The sequence below is a fragment of the Eschrichtius robustus genome, chromosome 11 (assembly GCF_028021215.1).
Source record: "Eschrichtius robustus isolate mEscRob2 chromosome 11, mEscRob2.pri, whole genome shotgun sequence".
NCBI classification, from domain to species: Eukaryota; Metazoa; Chordata; class Mammalia; order Artiodactyla; family Eschrichtiidae; genus Eschrichtius; species Eschrichtius robustus.
This window is the reverse complement of record NC_090834.1, coordinates 103,324,771-103,347,021: the sequence shown is the minus strand read 5'-3', so window position 1 is coordinate 103,347,021 and position 22,251 is coordinate 103,324,771. Positions and strand designations below refer to the sequence as shown.

The 22,251-nt window shown below is 40.9% G+C and overlaps 2 protein-coding genes across 2 annotated transcripts in view; one reads left to right on the top strand and one right to left on the bottom strand.

Annotated features, from left to right (window-relative positions):
* The window catches only part of STX3 (syntaxin 3), a 142,186-nt gene that overhangs the window by 62,597 nt on the left and 57,338 nt on the right, over window positions 1–22,251 (bottom strand). The window lies entirely within an intron of this gene.
* On the top strand, window positions 6,560–21,218 carry CBLIF (cobalamin binding intrinsic factor). The gene is made up of 9 exons (XM_068555967.1): window positions 6,560–6,638; window positions 7,336–7,512; window positions 8,259–8,372; window positions 8,788–8,928; window positions 10,799–10,980; window positions 15,093–15,270; window positions 16,643–16,844; window positions 18,991–19,109; window positions 21,157–21,218. Exons 1-9 carry the CDS (start codon window positions 6,560–6,562, stop codon window positions 21,216–21,218), a joined length of 1,254 nt encoding a protein of 417 aa, XP_068412068.1.

Sequence of the window (22,251 nt, the reverse complement as noted above, 5' to 3'; positions counted from 1 at the left end):
CTACAGTAATCAAGACAATATGGTACTGGCACAAAAACAGAAATATAGATCAATGGAACAGGATAGAAAGCCCAGAGATAAACCCACGTACCTATGGTCAACTAATCTATGACAAAGGAGGTAAGGATATACAATGAAGAAAAGACAGTCTCTGCAATAAGTGGTGCTGGGAAAACTGGACAGCTACATGTAAAAGAATGAAATTAGAACACTCCCTAACACCATGCACAAAAATAAACTCAAAATGGATTAGACACCTAAATGTAAGACTGGACACTATAAAACTCTTAGAGGCAAACATAGGAAGAACACTCTTTGACATAAATCACAGCAAGATCTTTTTTGATCCACCTCCTAGAGTAATGGAAATAAAAACAAAAATAAGCAAATGGGACCTAATGAAACTTCAAAGCTTTTGCACAGCAAAGGAAACCATAAACAAGATGAAAAGACAGCCCTCAGAATGGGAGAAAATATTTGCAAATGAATCAACGGACAAAGGGTTAATCTCCAAAATATATAAACAGCTCATTCAGCTCAATATTAAAGAAACGAACAACCCAATCCAAAAATGGGCAGAAGACCTAAATAGACATTTCTCCAAAGAAGACATACAGATGGCCAAGAAGCACATGAAAAGCTGCTCAACATCACTAATTATTAGAGAAATGCAAATCAAAACTACAATGAGGTATCACCTCACACCAGTTAGAATGGGCATCATCAGAAAATCTACAAACAACAAATGCTGGAGAGGGTGTGGAGAAAAGAGAACCCTCTTGCACTGTTCGTGGGAATGTAAATTGATACAGCCACTATGGAGAACAATATGGAGGTTCCTTAAAAAACTAAAAATAGAATTACCATCTGATCCAGCAATCCCACTACTGGGCATATACCCAGAGAAAACTGTAATTCAAAAAGACACATGCACCCCAATGTTCATTGCAGCACTATTTACAATAGCCAGGTCATGGAAGCAACCTAAATGCCCATTGACAGACGAATGGATAAAGAAGATGTGGTACATATATACAATGGAATATTGCTCAGCCATAAAAAGCAACAAAATTGAGTCATTTGTTGAGACGTGGATGGATCCAGAGACTGTCATACAGAGTGAAGTAAGTCAGAAAGAGAAAAACAAATATCGTATATTAACGCATGTATGTGGAACCTAGAAAAATGGTACAGATGAGCTGGTTTGCAGGGCAGAAGTTGAGACACAGATGTAGAGAACAGACATATGGACACCAAGGGGGGAAAACTTCGGTGGGGTGGGGATGGTGGTGTGCTGAATTGGGCGATTGGGATTGACATGTATACACTGATGTGTATAAAATTGATGACTAATAAGAACCTGCAGTATAAAAAAACAAACAAACAAAACAACTAATACTAATCTTTCATTGGGTCATTTGTATGGAAATATGTTAATATAAATGTTTCAGACATTACATGAAATTTCTAAAAATCTTATATGTTCTGGTTTAATGTTATAAGTCATAATTCTAGTTATTACTTTAAATTGTATATCTCAGAAATAACTAAATTTCCTTGTCAAGTGCATTATTACGAACTTTCATCAAATCTTTAACCGTGGTCATTTTTAAGTCTTTTGTCATTTACAGACAGTTCTGGGTGTACTCTGATGCTTTTACAAATATGTTCCTATAAAAGGGTTTCATCTTCAAGGAATTCGTGGAAAAGACTCTGACAAGTACAGGTTTCTGGTAACTGACTGTACTGCTGAACTGAATGAATAAGCATTTTCAGAACTCTAATGAAAAACTGATGAACTCATAAAAGTGCTAACAAAAGATCAAGATGAAAAAAAAATTAATTACATGGGACTGAGTGAACTGATGAGGATGATTATAATTTTTGTGACTTTCTGTTTGAATTAAAAAAAAAAAATCCCACAAGGACTCAGAGGCAGAGAATATACAAATCAATTTTCACTGCAAAGTAAAGGAGTTGTTACAGTGGAGGATTACTGGACTGAATGTCAATATTATGACATAGTATGAGTGTGTTTCGTGTTTGGTAATTGCAATCATTGTTGCTTTTGTTGTGGTCATCCATTTACAATGCTTGGTGTCAGTCTATTTATCTCTTGTAAAAATAAAATACAGTGTGTGTGGAAAAAAAAAAAAAAAAAGAAAAGAAAATGGTATAGCTGAACCGGTTTGCAGAGCAGAAATTGAGACACAGAAGTAGAGAAAAAACATATGGATACCAAGGGGGGAATGCGGTGGGGGTGGGGGGTGGTGGTGGGATGAATTGGGAGATTAGGATTGACATGTATACACTGATGTGCATAAAATGGATGACTAATAAGAACCTGCTGTATAAAAAAATAAATTAAATTAAATTTAAAAATAAAAGAAACTATAGCCTCTGTGGTTTCTGTTCTGAAAGTTATTTGCTAATGGAAACAACTGTGTCAACATTAGTCTTGAAGCAACCATGGCTGTTAAGAAAGTGTATGTTCAGAGAGCAGGCACACCAAGTGTGCACGGGTTATCTCAGGACGGTTATGAGCAGGTCTGGAAGCCAAGGTCAGCGCCATGCTGGTTCCTAATCCTGTATTAGATCCTTACTGCTGCTCTAACAAATTACCACAAATGTACTGGCTTAAAACAAAGATAGATATATTCTCCTACACTTCTGGATGTCAGAAGTTTGAACTGGGACTCACTGGGCTAAAATCAAAGTGTTGAAAGGGCTGTGTTCTTCAAGAGTTTCTAGGGGAGAATCCATTTCCTTGTGTGTTCCAGCTTCTGGAGGAATCCTGCGCTCCTAAGCTCACGGCCCCGCCGCCTTCAAGGCCAGCAATTGTATCATGCTGACCTCTGCTTCCTTCATCACCTCTCCTTCTCTGACTCTAAGTCTCCTGCCTCCCTCTTCCACTTATGGACCCCTGTGACGATATTGGGTCCATCGAGATAATCTACAATAATCTTCCTATTTTAAAGTCAGTTTAATAACGACCTTAATTCCCTTTGTTATCGACCAGGGTTTTTGGCCTCCTTAGTCAGTAGAAATTGATCAGAGGCCAGACAAGAAATTCAGGCAAGGCTTTATTGGGACCCCTGCTACAGCAGCGGGGAGAGAGAACAAGTAACATGTTCCCTTGCTAGCTCACTCCCCGAGCAGGAGCAAGCTGGTTCCTTACATGGGGGTGAAGGTAGGGATGTGTCCGGGGATCGGGCCGGGGGGGGGGGGGCGGGGCTAGGTGGTCTGCCCACCCCTTTGGTGGTACTGTGCACAGGAGGCATGCACAGTACCCTGCTTTTGCTCCCAGCTTTTCAGAAGTGCCAGTTGAGCTTGTTTGGTCTTTTTGTATTTTTTGTCCAGAATTTGCCCCAATTGCACATTCATGAAGTTATTTTTAGACCCTTATAGTTTCTTTGTATTTTGTTGCTCAAGGAGACGTTTGTCCAGGTTCAAGCGTTGCAACACTGCACAAAGGGTCCCAGGTCCCAGCCTGACTCACCTTTACCATGTAACTTAGCATATTCACAGATTCCAGAGATTAGGATATGGACCTCTTGGAGGTGGGGGAATTATTCTACTCCTTCATATGGCATACAAGGCTCTCTACCATGCAGACCAAAACTGTCTTTCTGGCTTCATCTCCCACCAAATGCTGTGTATTAGTGATATATCGCTGTATAACAAGTCACCCTAAAACTTAATGGCTTAAAACAACAACGCTTATTATCTCACAGTCTCTATGGGTGAGGAATCCAGGGACAGGTTACCTGGGTCCTCTAGCTCATGGTCTTTCATGAGGCTGCAATCAAGATATCGGCTGGGGCTGCCTACATCTCAAAGCTCAAGTGAGGAAGGATCTGCTTTCAAGCTCATTCTCGTGACCCTTGGCGGGATTCTTTCCTCCCTGGCTGTGGGCTAGAAGCTGCTCTCAGTTCTTTGCTGTGCCGGCCCCTCCATAAGGCAGCTTACAGCGCGGCAGCTGCTTCATCAGAGCAAAAAGCAAGAAGAGCCAGAGAGACTGCAAGCAAGACGGAGCCGGTCTACTGCAACCTCATCCCATCACTTTTGCTGTATTATATTTATTAGAGGCAAGACCAGCCCGCACGCTAGAGAAGGGGATTGATTACATAAGAGCATGAATGCCAGGAGGTGGGAACACGGGTCGATGTTAGAAGCTGTCTAGCACACCCCAATACGTATCCTGTGTTCTCACCTACGAGACCACCAAATTAATCCAAAAAAGAAAAAAAAATGCTTTTTTTTTATCACCCATGCTATATATTTGTTCATTAATTCACTCATTCAAAAAGTATTCATTTGATAATGCCACTTGGCAGCAACATGGATGGACCTAGAGATTATCATACTAAGTGAAGTAAGTCAGACAGAGAAAGACAAATATCATAAGATACTTACATGTGGAATCTAAAATATGATACAAATGAACTTATCTACAGCACAGAAACAGACTCACAGACTTAGAAAACAAACTATGGTTACCAAAGGGGAAAGGGGGTGGGGGAGGGATAAATTAGGATTTGGGGATTAGCAGATACAAACTACTATATATAAAATAGATAAACAACAAGGTCCTACGGTATAGCACAGGGAACTATATTCAATATCCTGTAGTAAACAAAATGGAAAAGAATATGAAAAAGAATATATAACTGAATCACTCTGCTGTACACCAGAAACTAAAAAATAAAATAAAATTAAATAAATAAAATGAAATAAAATTTAAAAATAAATAAAATGTTTAAAAAGTATTCATTTGATTCCTACTGTGAGCTGGGTAGTGTCTCAAGTACCTGGGACAAAGCAGTGAACGAAATAGATTAAGCTCCTGCTCCTTTGGAGCAGACATTCTAGTGGGGAAGGAGACAGACAGTAAGTGAACTACACATAGAGTATGACAGAGGGAGAGGAGCTAGAGCAGGTAAGGGGCACGGTGGGTGTCAGGGGGGTGAGGCTGTCTCATATGGAATGGTCTGGAAGGCTTCTCTAAAAACTGACCTTTGAGCAGAGACATGAAAGAAGTGAGGGAGCCACCATGAGAGTATTTGGAGTAAGGATTTCCCAGGCAGAGAGGACAGCAAGAGCAAAGGTGGCTGATGGGTTCAAGGAACAAGAAGTGCTGCTGGAACAGAGTGAACAAAGGAGAAAGTGGGTGGAGGTGAGGTCCAGAAGGAAACCAGATGCCAGATCTTACAGGGCCTGGAGGTCGTTAAAAGGAATTTGAATTTTTTTTTTTTTTTTTTTTGCTTTTTCATCATATGGTATATTTTTTCAATTTTTATCGGAGTATAGTTGATTTACAATGTTGTGTTAGTCTAAGCTGGGAGTCACTGTGAGAATGGCCTCCTAAAAGGAGCTACTTAAAATGCGGTAGTTAGAAAAAAAGTAGCCCCCTCCTTCATAATCTCATTATTTCCAGTTCTCTGTGTGAGGGGGAGATATACTTTGCTTTATTATACAGCTACAATTCCAAAAAAATTTTAAAATATATACATATTACTAAATATAGTTCATTGATCTCACGCTTTGCAATTACTTACTTTAAAAGATAATATCTGGGGGCTTCCCATCCCTGGTGGCGCAGTGGTTGAGAGTCTGCCTGCCGATGCAGGGGACACGGGTTCGAGCCCTGGTCTGGGAAGATCCCATATGCCGCGGAGCAACTGGGCCCGTGAGCCACAACTACTGAGCCTGCGCGTCTGGAGCCTGCGCTCCGCAACAAGAGAGGCCGCGATAGTGAGAGGCCCGCGCACCGCGATGAAGAGTGGCCCCCCGCTCTCCGCAACTAGAGAAAGCCCTCGCGCAGAAACGAAGACCCAACACAGCCAAAAATAAATAAAACTAAAAAAAAAAAAAAAAAAAAAGATAATATCTGATAAGCCCTGGGTGTTTGAAATTGCTTTCATCCCCAGATAAGGAAAGAGAAATCAAACAAAACAATTTATGGCCCACTGCTTTCCCAACATCAAACAACTTCAAAGAGCCTAGGCCGGAACCCAGGTCATGTCAATTTAATTCATTGCATAAAGCCAGACCTCACCTGGCCGATGCTCACCTGAGAGCCTAAGAGGGCTTATTGTAAAGCAAGTGCCTCAGACTGTAAGTGAGGTGGTGCCTTAGGAATCCCCCAAACCTCAATGAAGTGGTTGCCGATAAACAGCCAAGAGGCTGTCTGGGTGTGCAAAGGCTTAGGAGAAAGTCTCTGTTATACGCACACATTAGCCGGCCTCCCAGGATTTTAGTAAAGGACACTTGGTCACCGCATATTAAGCCCTGAGTGTCTCCTATGACTGTGCGGCCTAGATGTGACCTTCAGGCACCTTGGAGGCTCTATAGTAGGTAAACTTAGATAAGCAAATGGAAATTAGTTTTATCAGGGAGAGAGCGGTCAGCATAAGTGGTTAGGAGTGGCTGGAGGATGGGGGAGGAGGGCAGACTGTTTTACAAAGAGACGCGTATATAAGAAAAAGTAGAGAAATACTCTCCTTGCAAACACTGGGACTTGTGAACGGGAGACATGGACAGGACAGGGGAGAGTGGGATGACCCGGGTCACCCTCCAACTCCTGACCCTTCTCTGGGCTATGACTGGGACCAGCACCCAGACCCGAAGCTCATGCTGTGAGTAGAGCATTTTTTCCAAGGTCAGGGAAGCAGTTACCCTGGGGATAGGCAGAAACCTCAGACACTGACGTCTGCTCATGTGGTAGTGCCTGAAAATAGCGATCACTCTAGGAGTTCCAAAACGGGTGAGTCAGGGTGTGAGTGTGTGTGGTTCATCTTTCCTGACTTAATAGCATAAGTTCTTTGAGAGGCAAGTCTATGCATTTTACTTTAAGAGAAATTGAAATACCATTGCAGGAATGATGGTTGATGATACAGAGAAAGACCCTCAGTGGCCGTTCTGACCAGGTACCACTACTAGTGAGAATGTTGGGTACCTGCTGAGGATAGGTCATATCCCAAATCTTTCATATTTTTCATGTAAGGGGGAGAAAAAAATGGATGCAAGGAAACCAGTGACTTCTAGGAACATGCTAGAAATAGCATGAAATGTCTGTGAGCCATAGTGCTCGATGTCACAAAGTGAAAAATCACTTTCTTAAAGATAAGGGTTATTTGGGAAGATGTAGGGACTAATTGGCCTCAAAAGAAAAAGCCCAATGTTTTCCCCATTGCTCTTTAAAAATCACCCCAAAGGGAGCATCCCTGAGGATACCAAGGCTAATCCTGTCTTCTCCTAAGAGACACAGGAAACATGTTTCTGAGAAGAGGGAGTGAGGATGACGGGTTTGGTAAACGGCTTTGTCCCTTGCAGCTGTTCCCTTAGCAGAGCAGCCCTTGGTTAATGGCATCCAAGTACTCATGGAGAGCTCCGTGGTCAACTCTGGCTTCCCAAACCCCAGCATCTTGATTGCCATGAACCTGGCCAGAGCCTACAACTTGGAGGCCCAGAAGCTCCTGACTTACAAGCTCATGGCCAGTGACACAGCCGGTGAGAAGCCAGGGCCCCTCTGCCCGCTCCCTGAATCTCCACCCCCAGGGCCCACCTCCATGTCGCCCCACCCCAATGCTACCTGTGATGGTACCTGAATCACCCAAACACTTTTCCCTGCATACCTGGAAGGACTCATGTGTGAAGTCAGGGCATTCACACAGGAGGGCAGTAAAGCAGAAAGAGCTCTAGATTAAATGTAAAAGAGTGGATTTCCAGGTCTGGCTCTGCCACTTACTAATTCTGTGACCTTGAACTAGTCACAGATCCCCATCAACCACAAGTTCGTCATTTGCGAAATGCAAATAATTCTAATAACAATAACACTAATAGCAATAACAACAACAATAACAATAATAATAAAATCTCTGTTCTGCCTACCTCACAGGAGTTGCCTTGAGGTTCAAATTAGATAAACTTGAGTAAAGTTAAAATTATCTTGTAACTATACATTTTTTATATAGGAATTTGTATGGGTATTCTTGCTGTTTTTCTAAACAGATACCAGGAATTCCTTATGGGGTTGTCAAGTCACATAGAGGCCACTAGATTAATGGCCTACTTAATATTTTTCCATACTTCTTCAATGTTTTTCCATACTTCTTTCCTTAAGAAAGATCAAAAAACTAATCACATTATTTAAAAAATCGAAATGATCTGGAAAGAAGCAGAGACCTCAGCCTGGCCCCTGGTGCTCTCTCCCGTGAGAACGCCTTTGTTTAACTATATTGTTCTCTCTTCTACAGACCTTACCATTGGCCAGCTTGCCCTCACCATTATGGCCCTCACCTCCTCCTGCCGAGACCCTGGGAACCGAGTATCGATTCTACAGAGACAAATGGAGAACTGGGCACCTGCCAGTAAGACCTCATCAGAAGGGAGGGGGAAGTGAGGCAAATGGCCCTTCCTGAGAATTTTAAATCTATAAAGAAAAAGGAAGGGAGAGTGGAAGTTTAGGCAAGAGACACAAAGTACCTCTGATGATCCCACAAGTGAGATCTCCACTTCCAATCCAATGAACTAGAAAAGACCACCATCCCAGGGAAAGAGTTCTATGCCATCACTGAAGAGAACAGCATCCCTTTTATTCTGTTCTCATGCCAGATGACAGTCTTACTCTGAGACACATGGACGTTACCTCTTGCCATATGGTATCTTTCTTTTTGGACAGGTTTTCTAGCAATGTCTCTTTAAAAGGTTTGGCTTTTCCTTTTCCACAAATATCTTCTTTATGGTGAATGTTAGTCTTATGAAGGCCCTCTATCCCTTTCCAAGGCCTCAATACCCATGCTTCATCCTTCTATGGGCCCAGTCTGGCGATCTTGGCGCTGTGCCAGAACAACCCGGAGAAGACCTTACCCATAGCGACCCGCTTTGCCAAGAGCCTGCTGGCCAATTCCTCTCCCTTCAACGTGGGTAAGTAGGTCACCACTTCCACACAGTGCCCTGAGCTGGGAACATCAAGGTCACTGAAGGGTAGAGCTGGAGGGAAAGTGGGAGGGGGGGAGCTTTCCATGGAAGAGGAGCTCAGGACCATGAAAATGTCGGTAGATGAGAGATACTTGGCAAATATTTGTTGGACATGTGAATTAAGGTATAAATGAAAGAGAGAAAATAAAGCAGAAACCAGGACAATACTTGACATGTCTGACAGTTACAGACAAATCAGAATCTCCATTGAGAACAATAAATATGTCATCCAAGTCAGGAGTTGTTCCCAGACGAGTGATTAAATTATTAAATCAGTGTCTGGACTCAGTCCCACCCTGAACCTCCTCTTAAATCGCTGCTGTTGCTTCCACACTCTATTCTTCTCGATGCTTCTCCTTACTACATCCAAATATTCTCTTTTTTTTTTTTTTTTTGGCTGTGTTGGGTCTTTGTTGCTGTTTGTGGGCTTTCTCTAGTTGTGGCGAGCAGGGTTGGAGCATGGGCTCTAGGTGCGTGGGCTTCAGTAGTTGCAGCACGCAGGCTTCAGTAGTTGTGGCTTGCGGGCTCTAGAGTGCAGGCTCAGTAGTTGTGGCACACGGGCTTCGTTGCTCCGCGGCATTTGGGATCTTCCCGGACCAGGGCTCGAATCCATGTCCCCTGCGTTGGCAGGCGGATTCTTAACCACTGTGCCACCAGGGAAGTCCCCAAATATTCTCTTTATACTAAACAGGTACTCTCTGAACATTAAACCCATAATGCTCCCCTTCAAGGATGCTCTGGAACCATCTTATTCCTTCATCCTGCAAGCACGTGGCTGCTTGTGAATGGAAGCTCTATCCTCTACCACACCTTGTCCTTCTTCTGCACATAACGATCCCTTCTCTGTATGATGCCCTCTGTGGGGGCCACTGTTATGCCCCTCATTGGTGGTCATCTTTTCTCCTCTACCACTATCTAAGCAACAGTACTATCTCAGGTTTTCACCCCTTATACATGCCACATGAGCAACCTCTCTCCTTTCAGGCTTTATCAGACCAGCACACAGGTAGATATTTACTCAAGTACCCTCCCCATGCGTCAAACACAGACTGGCCTCTATTTCCCATCTGGGACCTCATGCATTGCTGGGACCTCTCTGCCAGTTCAGGAAATTGGGACTTCTTTGCCAACATTGTCGTCCTTAATGAGGTGATGAAATTTTGGGTGGAGATTAGGGTGGGGAGGAAAAGATTGATGAAAAAAGTGCCATCTGGCAAGTCTTTGATTTGTTCTGGTCTCGTCATGCCAGAGTTTGCCCATTCAGTTCACACATAATAAGAATGAAATAATGAAAAAAGCCCTTGTGCTGGGTACTATGGGAGATGAAAATCCCTGCCCTCCCCCCATCCGAGAACTCACAGGGCACAGTAACAGCAGAGCGTGCCGAGATTGCAAAACAGGTACGAACAACAAATGCTAAAGGAATCCAGAAAAGAGGCTACACTTGTTGTGTGGGGTGACAGAGAGGACTTCAGTGAGAGGTGGTGATGGCTGGACCTTCACCGCTGCTGACATTTTGAAAGATAAACATTGGGACAAGAGAAGTGGGATTGAAAATGCTGCTAGTTGACTTTCATTCAAAGCATGAGCTGTGGAGTCATACAGATCTGCCTTCAGGTGTGTGGCCTTGGGCAGTTACCTAACCTCTCTGAGCCTCCATTTCCTCATCCCCTAAATGGAGATAATTATAGGTCCTATTTCACAGACTGTCCTGAAGGGTAAAGGAGGTAATGAACCTGAACACAATAAGCACACAAATGTTAGTTGTTCATACTGTGGTGGTGGTGGTTGTCTTATCCCGTGCTGTGATTCTCAGACACAGGAGCAATGGTGACCTTGGCTCTGACCTGTATGTACCACAAGATCCCCGTAGGTTCAGAGGAAGGTTACAGAGTCCTGTTCGGTCAGGTACTAAAGAATACCGTGGAGAATATCAGCATGAGGATCCAAGACAATGGCATCATCGGAGACATCTACAGCACTGGCCTTGCCATGCAGGTAAATGCGTCATTGATGCCCTTCGCTGGGTCCATGTCCCTAAGCCTGGATTGTAGGACCAAGAGACCAGGCTTCTGGTAGTATCTCTGGGGAGGACCAGCTACTGTGACTAGAGGTAGATTCCTTACGGCACCTGTGCCTCAGTTTCTCTACTGGTGAAATGCAGGTAAGTGTTAATTCATCCCTACCTCACAGGTAAAGTATAAAACCAAATATGCATGAACTCTTTTCCCTTCCATGAAAAAATAAATAAATAAATAAATCCAAGAAATATATTGGTTTATTATGAATAACAATCAGTTTGTTCATAATAATTATAGACAATTGAAAGTTTGGTGTATTAAAAAATAAGGATATTCAAGGAGGTCCTCAAAAAATATTGAATCTTCTGATTCCATGCTGCCAATCAAGTGTTCTTTTATCAGATCTTTACCTTGATCCAAAAAAAGGTGGGATTGTATTCAAAATGATTAATGAAAATAATCTAAAACTGCCTGGACATCTAGTCTTTGTCAAGGTCTTTTACTATCTCAGTCTCAGTTCAACCTCACAAAGATCCCTAATATATGACAGCGCCAGATGTGTCTGGTCATCAAGTCTATGCTCAGTCCTATGCTTCCCTAGTATAGAGTCTCAGGCTTGGATTCTATAAGATGCTGCTTGATATAGCTCCAAATACAACCACACACACACACACACACACACACACACACACACACACACCCCTCCCCTTCCGTTGATTAGGGCAACATCTCCCCGTGGAAGACACACCAATAATAACGGGGAGAGAGAACCAACTAGAATCAAAAATTAAAGGGTCATCTGTGGTCACATCCTGTAGTCCAAACTAAGAAATTTATGCTCCAGAGTCTCAAAATGCCCCATGGGATTAATAGAAAAACTACATCATGACCTTCCCAACTTGGAAGTCCCAAGAAACAGAGAATCATAATATTATGCTTAGTGAATTAAATCAAGCAAAGAAAGATAAATGCTGCATGATATCACCTATATGTGGCATCTAAAAAATAATACAAATGAATGTATATGCAAAACAGAAACAGACTCATAGATATAGAAAACAAACTTGTGGTTACCAAAGGGGAGAGGGAAGGGGGGAGGGACAAATGAGGGACGTGGGACTAACAGGTACAAAGTACTACGTATAAAATAGATAAGCAACAAGGATATACTGTATAGCACAGGGAATTATACCCATTATCTTGTAATAATCTATAATGGAGTATAATCTGCAAAAATACTGAATCACTATACCATATGCCTGAAACTAAAATAATATTGTAAATCAACTATACATCAATCAAAAATAAAGAAACAGAACCATGGAGTTACAATGCCAACCCTAAATCTAATTTAGCTCTGGACTAGTGCAGGGGGTTGGAGACTGGTCTGATATTCTATACATTAAAAATTAGTGATGTAATGTACAGTATGGTGACTATTGTTAATAATACTGTATTATATATTTGAAAGTTACTAAGAGAGTAAATCTTAAAAGTTCTCATCACAATATAAAAAATATGAAACTATGTGTGGTGATGAATGTTAACTAGACTTAAACTGTGACCATTTGACAATGTATACAAATATCAAATCATTTGTTACTACACCTGAAACAAATATAATGTTATATGTCAATTACATCTCAATTTTTAAAATATTTTTTAAAATTAAGATTAAAAAATGAGCAAAGGGCATAAATAGACTAGAAATTAGTTCATGTTAAACATAAGCGTAAATACAAAGTCCCCACTCCAATGTGCCATAGGACCAACTAATGAAAATAAAGTCAGTTTCTACATCATGTCGTGGTCAATAAAATTTTGTCAGAGAACAAAACACTGCCAGGGCTCAGGTCTAGAAAGCTTTGTCGGGGAACAAAGGAAGTCTTGAAGAAATCTAAGGCAAGTTTCATTCATGACTCACTTAAAATAACCTTGCTCACCTTAGAGCCAGAGAGAGAAGTGTTTGCTTTTGCTAATTTGGTTTGTGAATTCTATTTGGGATTTTAGCACCTGCAGAGTACACCGTGAAAAGCTGTACCTGGGAATTAAAGTTTTTCCTTGGAAAAAGGCAGGACCTCCATATCCAGATATCATCCATATCCAGATATCAAAGGCCACGTGGATTATTTATCAGTTAGGATACATAACCTCTCCCTACCTGAGTTATGCCAGAGTTTACCCAGGCAGTCTGAAGTCTGAAATCACCAGATATCTACTATATAAACTTTTTCTAATCTAAAATGTTCTGGTGTCAAAAACAAAGGGTTTCTAAGGCTGTAACAACTTGGGTTTGCATCCCAGATTGGCCACCACCTTAGGCAAATATTGAATTTCCTGGAATTTCATTTTCCCCATAATAGCAAAGGTATAAAAAAGTCACAGGCACAATGTGGCATTTAATAATTGTTTGTGATCTCTCCCAGTGGAAGAGAGGTGATACTTAGCTTCCTTTGCAACCTTCACTCACCCTCTGCCAGCTGTCAGTGCCCTTCAAGTGACCTAGGCCACCCACATTGTTTCCCAGAGGCATTTCCTCCTCTTTCTTCCATAAATATTCCAACGCTTTCAAGGTTCCTCTGACAAGAACCTAACTTGGGGACGTAAACTTCTTCATGCAAAGTTATTATTGACTTCTAACTGGCTAATGCATTACTCCTTTCTAAAGAGTTGGTGTTGTGATGTTTTATCCCAAGGGGATACATCTCACTTAGTGGGATTTGGGATATGAATATGGCAGGTGGACGAGATACAGATACGGTTGCTGGGAAAGCCTAACTGATGCGCTTTAATCAAACTGCCCTGTAAAGGGGCCTCTGGGAAGAGCCATTGTCATGGTTAGGGAGGTTAACAGAGCCTGTCAAAACTGCCTAGCTGCTCACAGTACTGCCTCTAGCTCACAGTCATTTCTGGCTCCCCTCCCTCCTCCCATTTCCCATTCAAAGCTTCAGGTGAATGGGTCATCAGGAACCCCAGCCCATTAACATGCTCTGGTGGATGAGTCAGCACAACCCTAAAGGCAGGGAGGTGCTAAGGACAGCTTCCGCAACACACCATTACAAAATGCTTTTGCACAGCATCCCATCTGAACCTCCAATGACCGCCCCAAAGGTAGGCAGGAACTATGATTTCTATTTTACCCATGAGACAGAAAACTCAGCAAAGTAGAGTGACTTGCTTGGTGTATTCATCAAGACTCATTTTGCAAATAACAGAAACCCAAATAATGTTTGCTTAAGAAAAAAAAATGGAGATTTACTATTTCACATAAACTGGGGGATCCAGGGCTCGATTAGGTGATTTCAGGATTAGTCAGAATAGAGGGCTCAAATCATATCAGGGATCACTCTTTCATCATCTCTCAGCCATAGTTTTTCTCATTCTCTCCTGCTGTACGGCTTCTTCAGAGTGGCTGAGAAAGATGGTCACTAGCACCTCAATGATTACTAACCCCTCAATGATTACTAACCCCAGCAAGGCGGAAGAAATGTTTCTCTCTCCCAATGTCTGTGTATCGTGGAAGGACTCTGATTAGTGCATGTGTCCATCAATCACTGTCACCAACAGGATGGCGCTCTACGATTAGCCCAGCCCACACGTCCACCCTTGTGGCCAGGATCGTGGAGCCTCTAGCTGACAGTAATGACATGATCAAAGAATGTGGGAAGAGTCCACCAAAGGGTGTGTAGAACAACAAAAAACAAAAGAAGTCTACTACTGTTAGATGGCCAGGTTGTCCTACACTAAATCTTCCCCAGGAGCTTGCTTTGCCAGCTCTCATCCTCCTTCTACATGCAAGAACTGTTAGTAAATACAGCAGCCCTAATAGCACTCCCTGAATCTGAGTGTAGCTCAGATATTTATTGTGTGACTGCTATGTGACAGACACTGAACTAAGCAGTGGGGACACAGCCGTGAATAAGACAGATGTTGTCCTGAACCTCGTGCAGCTTCGGTTTTGGACTCTGGTTGATCACAAAGATTAGTGATCAAGTCTGTCCCTTATAAAGCTAATAAAGGCCAACTCTCAGCTATACCTAATCTGTCTCTCTCTCTCTCCCCACCCTCCCACCCCCACCCCGGCCCCAGGCTCTCTCCGTGACACCTGAACGACCTAACAAGGAGTGGAACTGCCAGAAGACCATGGATTCTGTACTGGATGAGATTAAGGAGGGGAAATTCCACAACCCCATGTCCATTGCCCAAATCCTCCCTTCCCTGAAAGGCAAGACATACCTAGATGTGCCCCATGTGTCTTGCAGCCCTGGTAAGAACTCTTAACATCTGTCTCTCCCTATAAAGTGGCAACTTATGCCAGGAATGATACGTGGACCAATTTTAAGGGGCATAAGGGCTTGTTAAATCCATGACTGCCATGTAGGCAGGGCCAGTTCCTAAGAGTTGTGTGTTAGCACGCAGCCGTGCTGTCCTGCCCTCAGAATTCTGCTCCCATGTCCACTTCATTCAACACACATTTACTGAGCACCTACTACAGGTAAATCATTTTGTTGGATGCTTGTGGAGAGAGAAGACCCATGGTCCTAACAGTCAAATAACATATGACTTCATTCATTCATTTGACAAATGCACCAAACATTAGGCAATATCTTATCATAGCTGCTATTTACAAAGTCAGGAGATGGTATGTAGACAAAAACTACAATATTTGGAAGAATGAAGTAAGTATTAAACAGAAATAGAAACCATATACAGTGCAAAAGCAAAGAAAGTGTGACCGATCATTGAGTTTGGGAACCTTAGGAGAAGAACAGAGTTGACATTTCAGCCAAGACTTGGAGATATAAAAATGTGCTCACAGCACACCAAAGGGATGGGGTGGAAATCTGGCACATCACCTTGTTATTTGAAATATCTTTATTTTATCCATTTACAAATATAATACAGAGATACTTAAAATTCAGACATGGCAGAAATATACATCTAGAAATTAGAGTCCTGCAAAAAAATTTATCACCCCAGAGTCTTTGGTATAGAGTCCTCCAACTCTTCTTTCTAATCAAATACTAACATAAAGTATGATTCATCTTATGTTGCATGGACTGCCTGAGATAAGCAGAGATTAGTAAGCTCCTTGTCTATCTCAGTACAGAATCTATAGAGACCACAATTAAGCAATCTGACCACAATCATACCAAACATAGCCACATTCACTAACTCCTTAGGCTGCTTCCCAAAGATTTCCCAACTTGAACAAGGTGGCCATGGAGTCCTTCCTAGGATTCTACACTAGGTGCCCAGGTATTTTGTTAAATGGTCTGAAACTTACTACCTTTGCTTCCAGATTCTTTGGGTTAACAAAAAACCCCAAGTGAACAGAGAGCACCATGTAAAATACATGACTTAGGGCTCACAATCCTCCCTTCAGTTTACAAATCCTTTTAACAAAATAAACGTTCATTATTAAGCTAGCTGTCAGTTCTTCAGCTACGATCAATTCTCTAGGATGGAAATGAGAGCTTCATAGGTCACACCAGTTCTTCAGAACAATCCACAAAGGACACAAAACCACTGTCATCTCTTGAAATGTGTTCTGGGATAAGCTGCCAATAACAGAGATTTTGTACCTATACTACAAACCCCATAATCTTTAACAAACTTGGCCTCTTTGCTCTTCCCAGGTCATGAGGTGCAACCAACTCTACCCAACCCTCCTAGCCCTGTTCCCACCTCAGCATCCAATATCACCGTCAAATACACCATAAATAACCAGCTGAGGGGTGTGGAGCGTCTCTTCAATGAGACCATCAATGTTAGTGTAAAAAGAGGATCAGTGCTACTTGTTGTCCTAGAGGAAGCACAGCGCGAAAACCCCACATTCAAGTGAGTGTTACAAGTGACATGCACCACTCCTCCCAAGCCCAACCTGAATTCCCATTCTCTCTCTCCTTCCTTCATTTTCTTGCTTTTTTCCCTTCTGATAATGTAACAGATCTTTATTTAATAGCCCTTTGAGGAGCCTGCAATCTAGTAACTAGGCAAGGCTCTCATAAAAATTAAATCATTCAAGTCAATATAAGATGGAGTTTTTAAAACAGGAATTCAAAGGAGAGAGAGCACAGTGTGGATTAGAAGAGTCAAGGAAGGCTGGTGGCTTTGGACCACACTCAAAGAATAGGTACCATACAGGAAGATATGGAAGGATGGTATTCAAGGAAGAGGGGGATGGTGAGGACAAAGCATTCGAGACAGGACTGAGCAAGGAATTTAGGGTCAATGAGTAGACCAGCTTGACTAGACAAGAGAATACAGGACTGAATTAAATGAATGATGTCTGGAAGGATAGATTGGGTGATATTGTAGAAAGCCTGAAATACCAGGCTAAGGAATTCGGACTTCATGTTGCAGAGAAGCATTGAAAGTTTTTGACTAAGAAAAGTCATGTTGTAAAATGTTAATTGGTTTGGGGAATGAGTGACAAGGAGGAAAGCTAGGGCGTGACTACAGAAATGAAGCTGTAAACTGATGAGGACTTCATCTAGGAGAAACGTACTCATACCAAGGAAGATGCCCCCAGGGCTCATGAGTGACTGGATGTGGGGGTCAAGAGCAAGAAGCTTCAAAACTATTGGTAGGAGTGTCAGGAAGAAAGAATGTCCTTCAGAGAATAACCCAATTCCTTTAGATGATTAATTGTTGGCATTCAAAACAGAAACATTAGGAAGCTTTTGGAGGTATAAAGGAAGTCCTAGAAAAAGAGGTCAGGACAAGCAAAAGAGATTGGGTAGTCACCTGATAGAGTTGACCACTGAAGTTAGGGACAGTGTAGTAGGTGGCAGATACAATGCTTCCAATAAACCACGAGACAGATATAATTATTCCCATTTTACAGATAGAACCACTTAGGCCCAAAATGGTTAAGTAATATCCTGAAGATCACATAACATGCAACTAGTGGAATTGAGATCTGAACCCAGATCTGACTGACTCTTATGTTCTTTCTACTACCCAGTTGGGAAAGGGAAAAATATAGAAATAAATCACAAAGGAGAACATTAAACTTTGGGGAATGTTTATAGTTTGCCAAAAGAGGGAACAGTAGAGAAATATGGAGAAGCCTAAGCTATAGGAGGAGGAGGGGGAAGATGCCAGGTCATGGAAAGGAAAAGAGGAGATACTTTCAAAGGAAAGATGGCCTAATCCAAATTCTGCAGAGGGATGTCCAGGAGAAAGACTGACAAAGGCCAAGGAATAGACGAGTGACATGGGATCTAGGGTTAGGATAAGTACACGTGTCTGCCGCCCACAGACCAGCTCCATAACTTCCCTAACTTCTGTAGAACAGGTCAAGATAAAGATCGCATTTCGAGAATACTTAATTTTCCAACAACCTGCTGAATATACTTTACTTCTTCTCTAAGCTTAGCTTTAATTTTGCCTGATTTAACTTTTCCTAACTATAAATGTAATAAACACACATAGAAGAAATTTTGAGGGGGGGAAGCATAAAGAAGAAAACAAAGCATCTATAGTCTATCCACAATATAATCACTGTTGATATTTTTTATAATTTTATAGGTATTTTCTCCATGCATATTACAAATAGTTGTGATCCATAATATACAAGATAGATATTTCTGATACAACGTGTATCCCACATTTTCACTTAATATTATTTCATAAGCATTTTCCCATTTCACTGAAAAATATTGAAAATTGTGATTTTCATAACTGCAAAAGAGTCAATCTTGGATATTCATTCCATCACTCACCTAATTTTTTTGCCCATTGTTGGACATTTACATTTTAAAAATTTGCTTATTGATAGTTTTTTAAAAAATCTGTTCATTTTATTTTTATTTAATTCCAAGTGAAGTAATTTTATGTTCATTAGTCATTTGCATTTTCTCTTTGAAACATGATTTTTTCTGATCTTTAAAGCATTTAGAAGGTCTCTGAGCCTTCATCTTAACTTCTTATTGCCTGACTTAAAGTGAGGTATTAATCGTATATGATTTTATTCTTACAGATTTGAAACCACAATGACATCCTGGGGACCTATGGTCTCTTCTATTAACAGTATCGCTGAAAATGTTAATCACAAGACGTATTGGCAGTTCCTGAGCGGCAAAACACCTTTAAATGAAGGTGAGAGAAGAAAAGGAGTGTGGGCATTTTCTCCATCGTTTGAAGGCTAATTCTTTCATTGCCATATTTAATTTATTCATTTATTTAATCGATAAATAATTGTGAGACTGTATGTATATACAATAATTGTACATATAGCTGTTACATACATATGTACATACACAGATATATTATGAATATATATACAGTGTTGATAGATAGATAGAAAGATAGAACAGATGGGTAGCTCTCTAAAATAGCTTTTGAAAAAATCAAGAATCGTAACTCCATTCCGAGCCAGTGGGAAAATATCCAGTGAACAAGAAAAGTGGATTGACCTAAAGTAGTAAGAGCTAAAGAAGGAAAAAGCAGATGTGAGAAAGATTTTTTTTTTTAAGTGTGTGATCTAAGAAGATGGCCAATTTGGGGTTAAAAAATTAAACACGTATGTGTAAAGCAAAAGAACAGTGAATTCATAGCCAGTGGGAAATAAATGAGAGGGATAAGATAACATCTATTAATGTAGTAACGTTATCTTATTTCATACTCACATCAACTCTGTAGGCATTAGTGACCCTTTTTACAACAAAAAAAACTAAGTCTCACAAACAAAAAAGGGACTTGCCCAAGGCATACACGTAGTATGTGATAGAGCAGATAATCAAGACCACAGCTTCACTCAAAATCCATTCTTCGCCTTCTTTTGTTGTAGTGTTGTTAAAAATCACCAGAAAGAAGAATGTTTGGGTGGGGAAAGTGGGAAGAATAAAACTCAGACTTCAGCAAAACCTTAACAATCTTTAAAATGTTTGTGCAAATACTAAAATATCCTGCAACTTAAAGAGTACTGGTCTATGGTTTTGTCGAAGGATGATGTTACCTAGTTAACCTGATGTTCATTGTCACCGTGCTTTGTCAAGATGCTTCATTATCCAAGACTACAATGAGAGAGACGTTTTTCCTAGAGCCTACCATGGATTTGACAAAAAAAATCTGTTCAGAATTTGTGGAATTGAAGCACAGCATTTAAGAAAGATCTTAGAGTCACATAAGCCTTGGTTAGGATACCCTTCTCTCTCTTTCTCTCTCTCTCTCTTTTTTTTTGCCACACCATACAGCTTGCAGGATCTTAGTTCCCTGACCAGGGATCAAACCTGGGCCCAGCAGTAAAAGCGCTGAGTCCTAACCAGGGAATTCCCGAAGCCCCTTCTCTTATTTTCTAGCTATACTAGGCAATAATGAATCTTCTCTGAGGCACAGTGCCCACAGCCATAATATGGAAAGAGCAATAACCATTTCTTAGGTTATTGTGAGGATTAGAAATAATGTGTTTGAAATGAGTAAATTCAGTACCTTTTGCATGGCATTTGTTCAAAAATGCTAATCACTATTGTTATTAATTCTCTTACCACCTTCATCTCAAGAATTGCCCTGGGAACTTAAATCAGGCTAATTCTCATGTCTGCCAGTTACTTTTCTTCTCTGGGGAAAAGAAAGTCCTCTGAGATCCAAAAAGATTTGGGCCTGAAATTGTCATGCTTTCTGATGCCTGGCTACTTCAGAGTTAATCATCGATTATGTCATCATCTGTGTTTCCTGCCCAGAAAGACAAGAATTCTCAACCCACTGCCCTTCCTCACTTCTTACAAAATCTTCCAAAATGAACATGAGTTCCCGCCTTGAATGCTCTAAATTTGGCTTACATAAGCCATTTTAATAGTAACTACTTTCTTGCATACTTATTATGTGTCAGATACTGTATGAGGCATTTGGCAGTCATTATTTCTAATCCTGAAAATAATTCTTCAGCATAAATACTAGTAGTACAGTAGTGTGTATGAGGGAAGGAGGCTGGCACAATATAAGGGGCTTGGCCAAAGATGTGCTCCACATGGCAACTGAGAACCTGGAAACAAGGACCCCTGAATCTCAGTTCCATGCTCCCTTCATACTAATCAACTCTTTGGCGATTTTGTCTCTCTAACCAGTTTAATGGGCTGGTCCCGTGGGAGGGTGGCATGGTTATGGGCACCGTGGGCACCTCGCGTTGTTCTCTGCTTGTTTCCAGGAGTTGCTGACTACAAACCCTTCAACCACGAGCACATCACAGCCAACTTCACACAGTACTAAGGAGGAGAAGGATTGAGCTTCTATCAAACGTCCCCAGAGGACGGCTGGAATTTTTTTTTCACCTCATTTCAAATCTGTGCAAAAAAGTAGGTATTTACAATGCTACCATATTCCTGGTTAAAACATGGAAACCACAATGTAAAATAAATGATGCAAACTTCACTGGAGTTTCAACATCTGTGACCCATGAAAGAAAAAGTCCGGCTTCTCAAGACAATGACGGCCAGTCATCATTTAAACCTAGGGTGAGGGGGAAAAGGGGGCGTCTCGCTGATATTTTGGAAGGTCATTCTGATCTTTTTGATTAATTAACCAACACACTCTTTTATTCTATAAAGGAAATGATGTATCTTTAAAACTTCTATTTTTATTTCTTATACCAACTACTCCTTTTCAAATCACCTAGTGTAAACATATATATGTACACACTCATTCATCCATACATAAAGTGACCAAAATTATTTCATATGAAGCTCCCAGATGGTTCAGAACTAGGTAAATCATGTTATCGATATATCACAACTCTCCCCTTCCATTTCCAATATTTGTTCTGCGTAAATCACATTTCAAATATATTTTATATAATTTATATATGTATTTAATATATTAATATGAACATAATGTGTATTTAATATTAATATAAATTTAACATATAATATGTTTTATATATTAAATGTAGATATATAACTGTGTCCCATAAATAATACATATAATATTTTAGATATAAAATATAGATCTATAATCTCACCCTGTCCTACATATGTATATAAATACGGAAGTTACAGATCTGTGGGAGAAAAATTTAAGACAATCAACTGGTAAATTCTGCTTGTTGGAGTCAACACTGGAACAAACTTTCTAGAGAAGAATATGAACATTTGTATCAAAAGACATAAGATATACACTTTGATCCCCAAAAGTCCTAATTCTGAAATTTATAGAAAGGGGGAAATCATAAGAGGACACAGATATATATATAAGAATCTAAATGTCAGCTGGGATGATTAGAGAAAAAAACTTAGATATGCAGCCT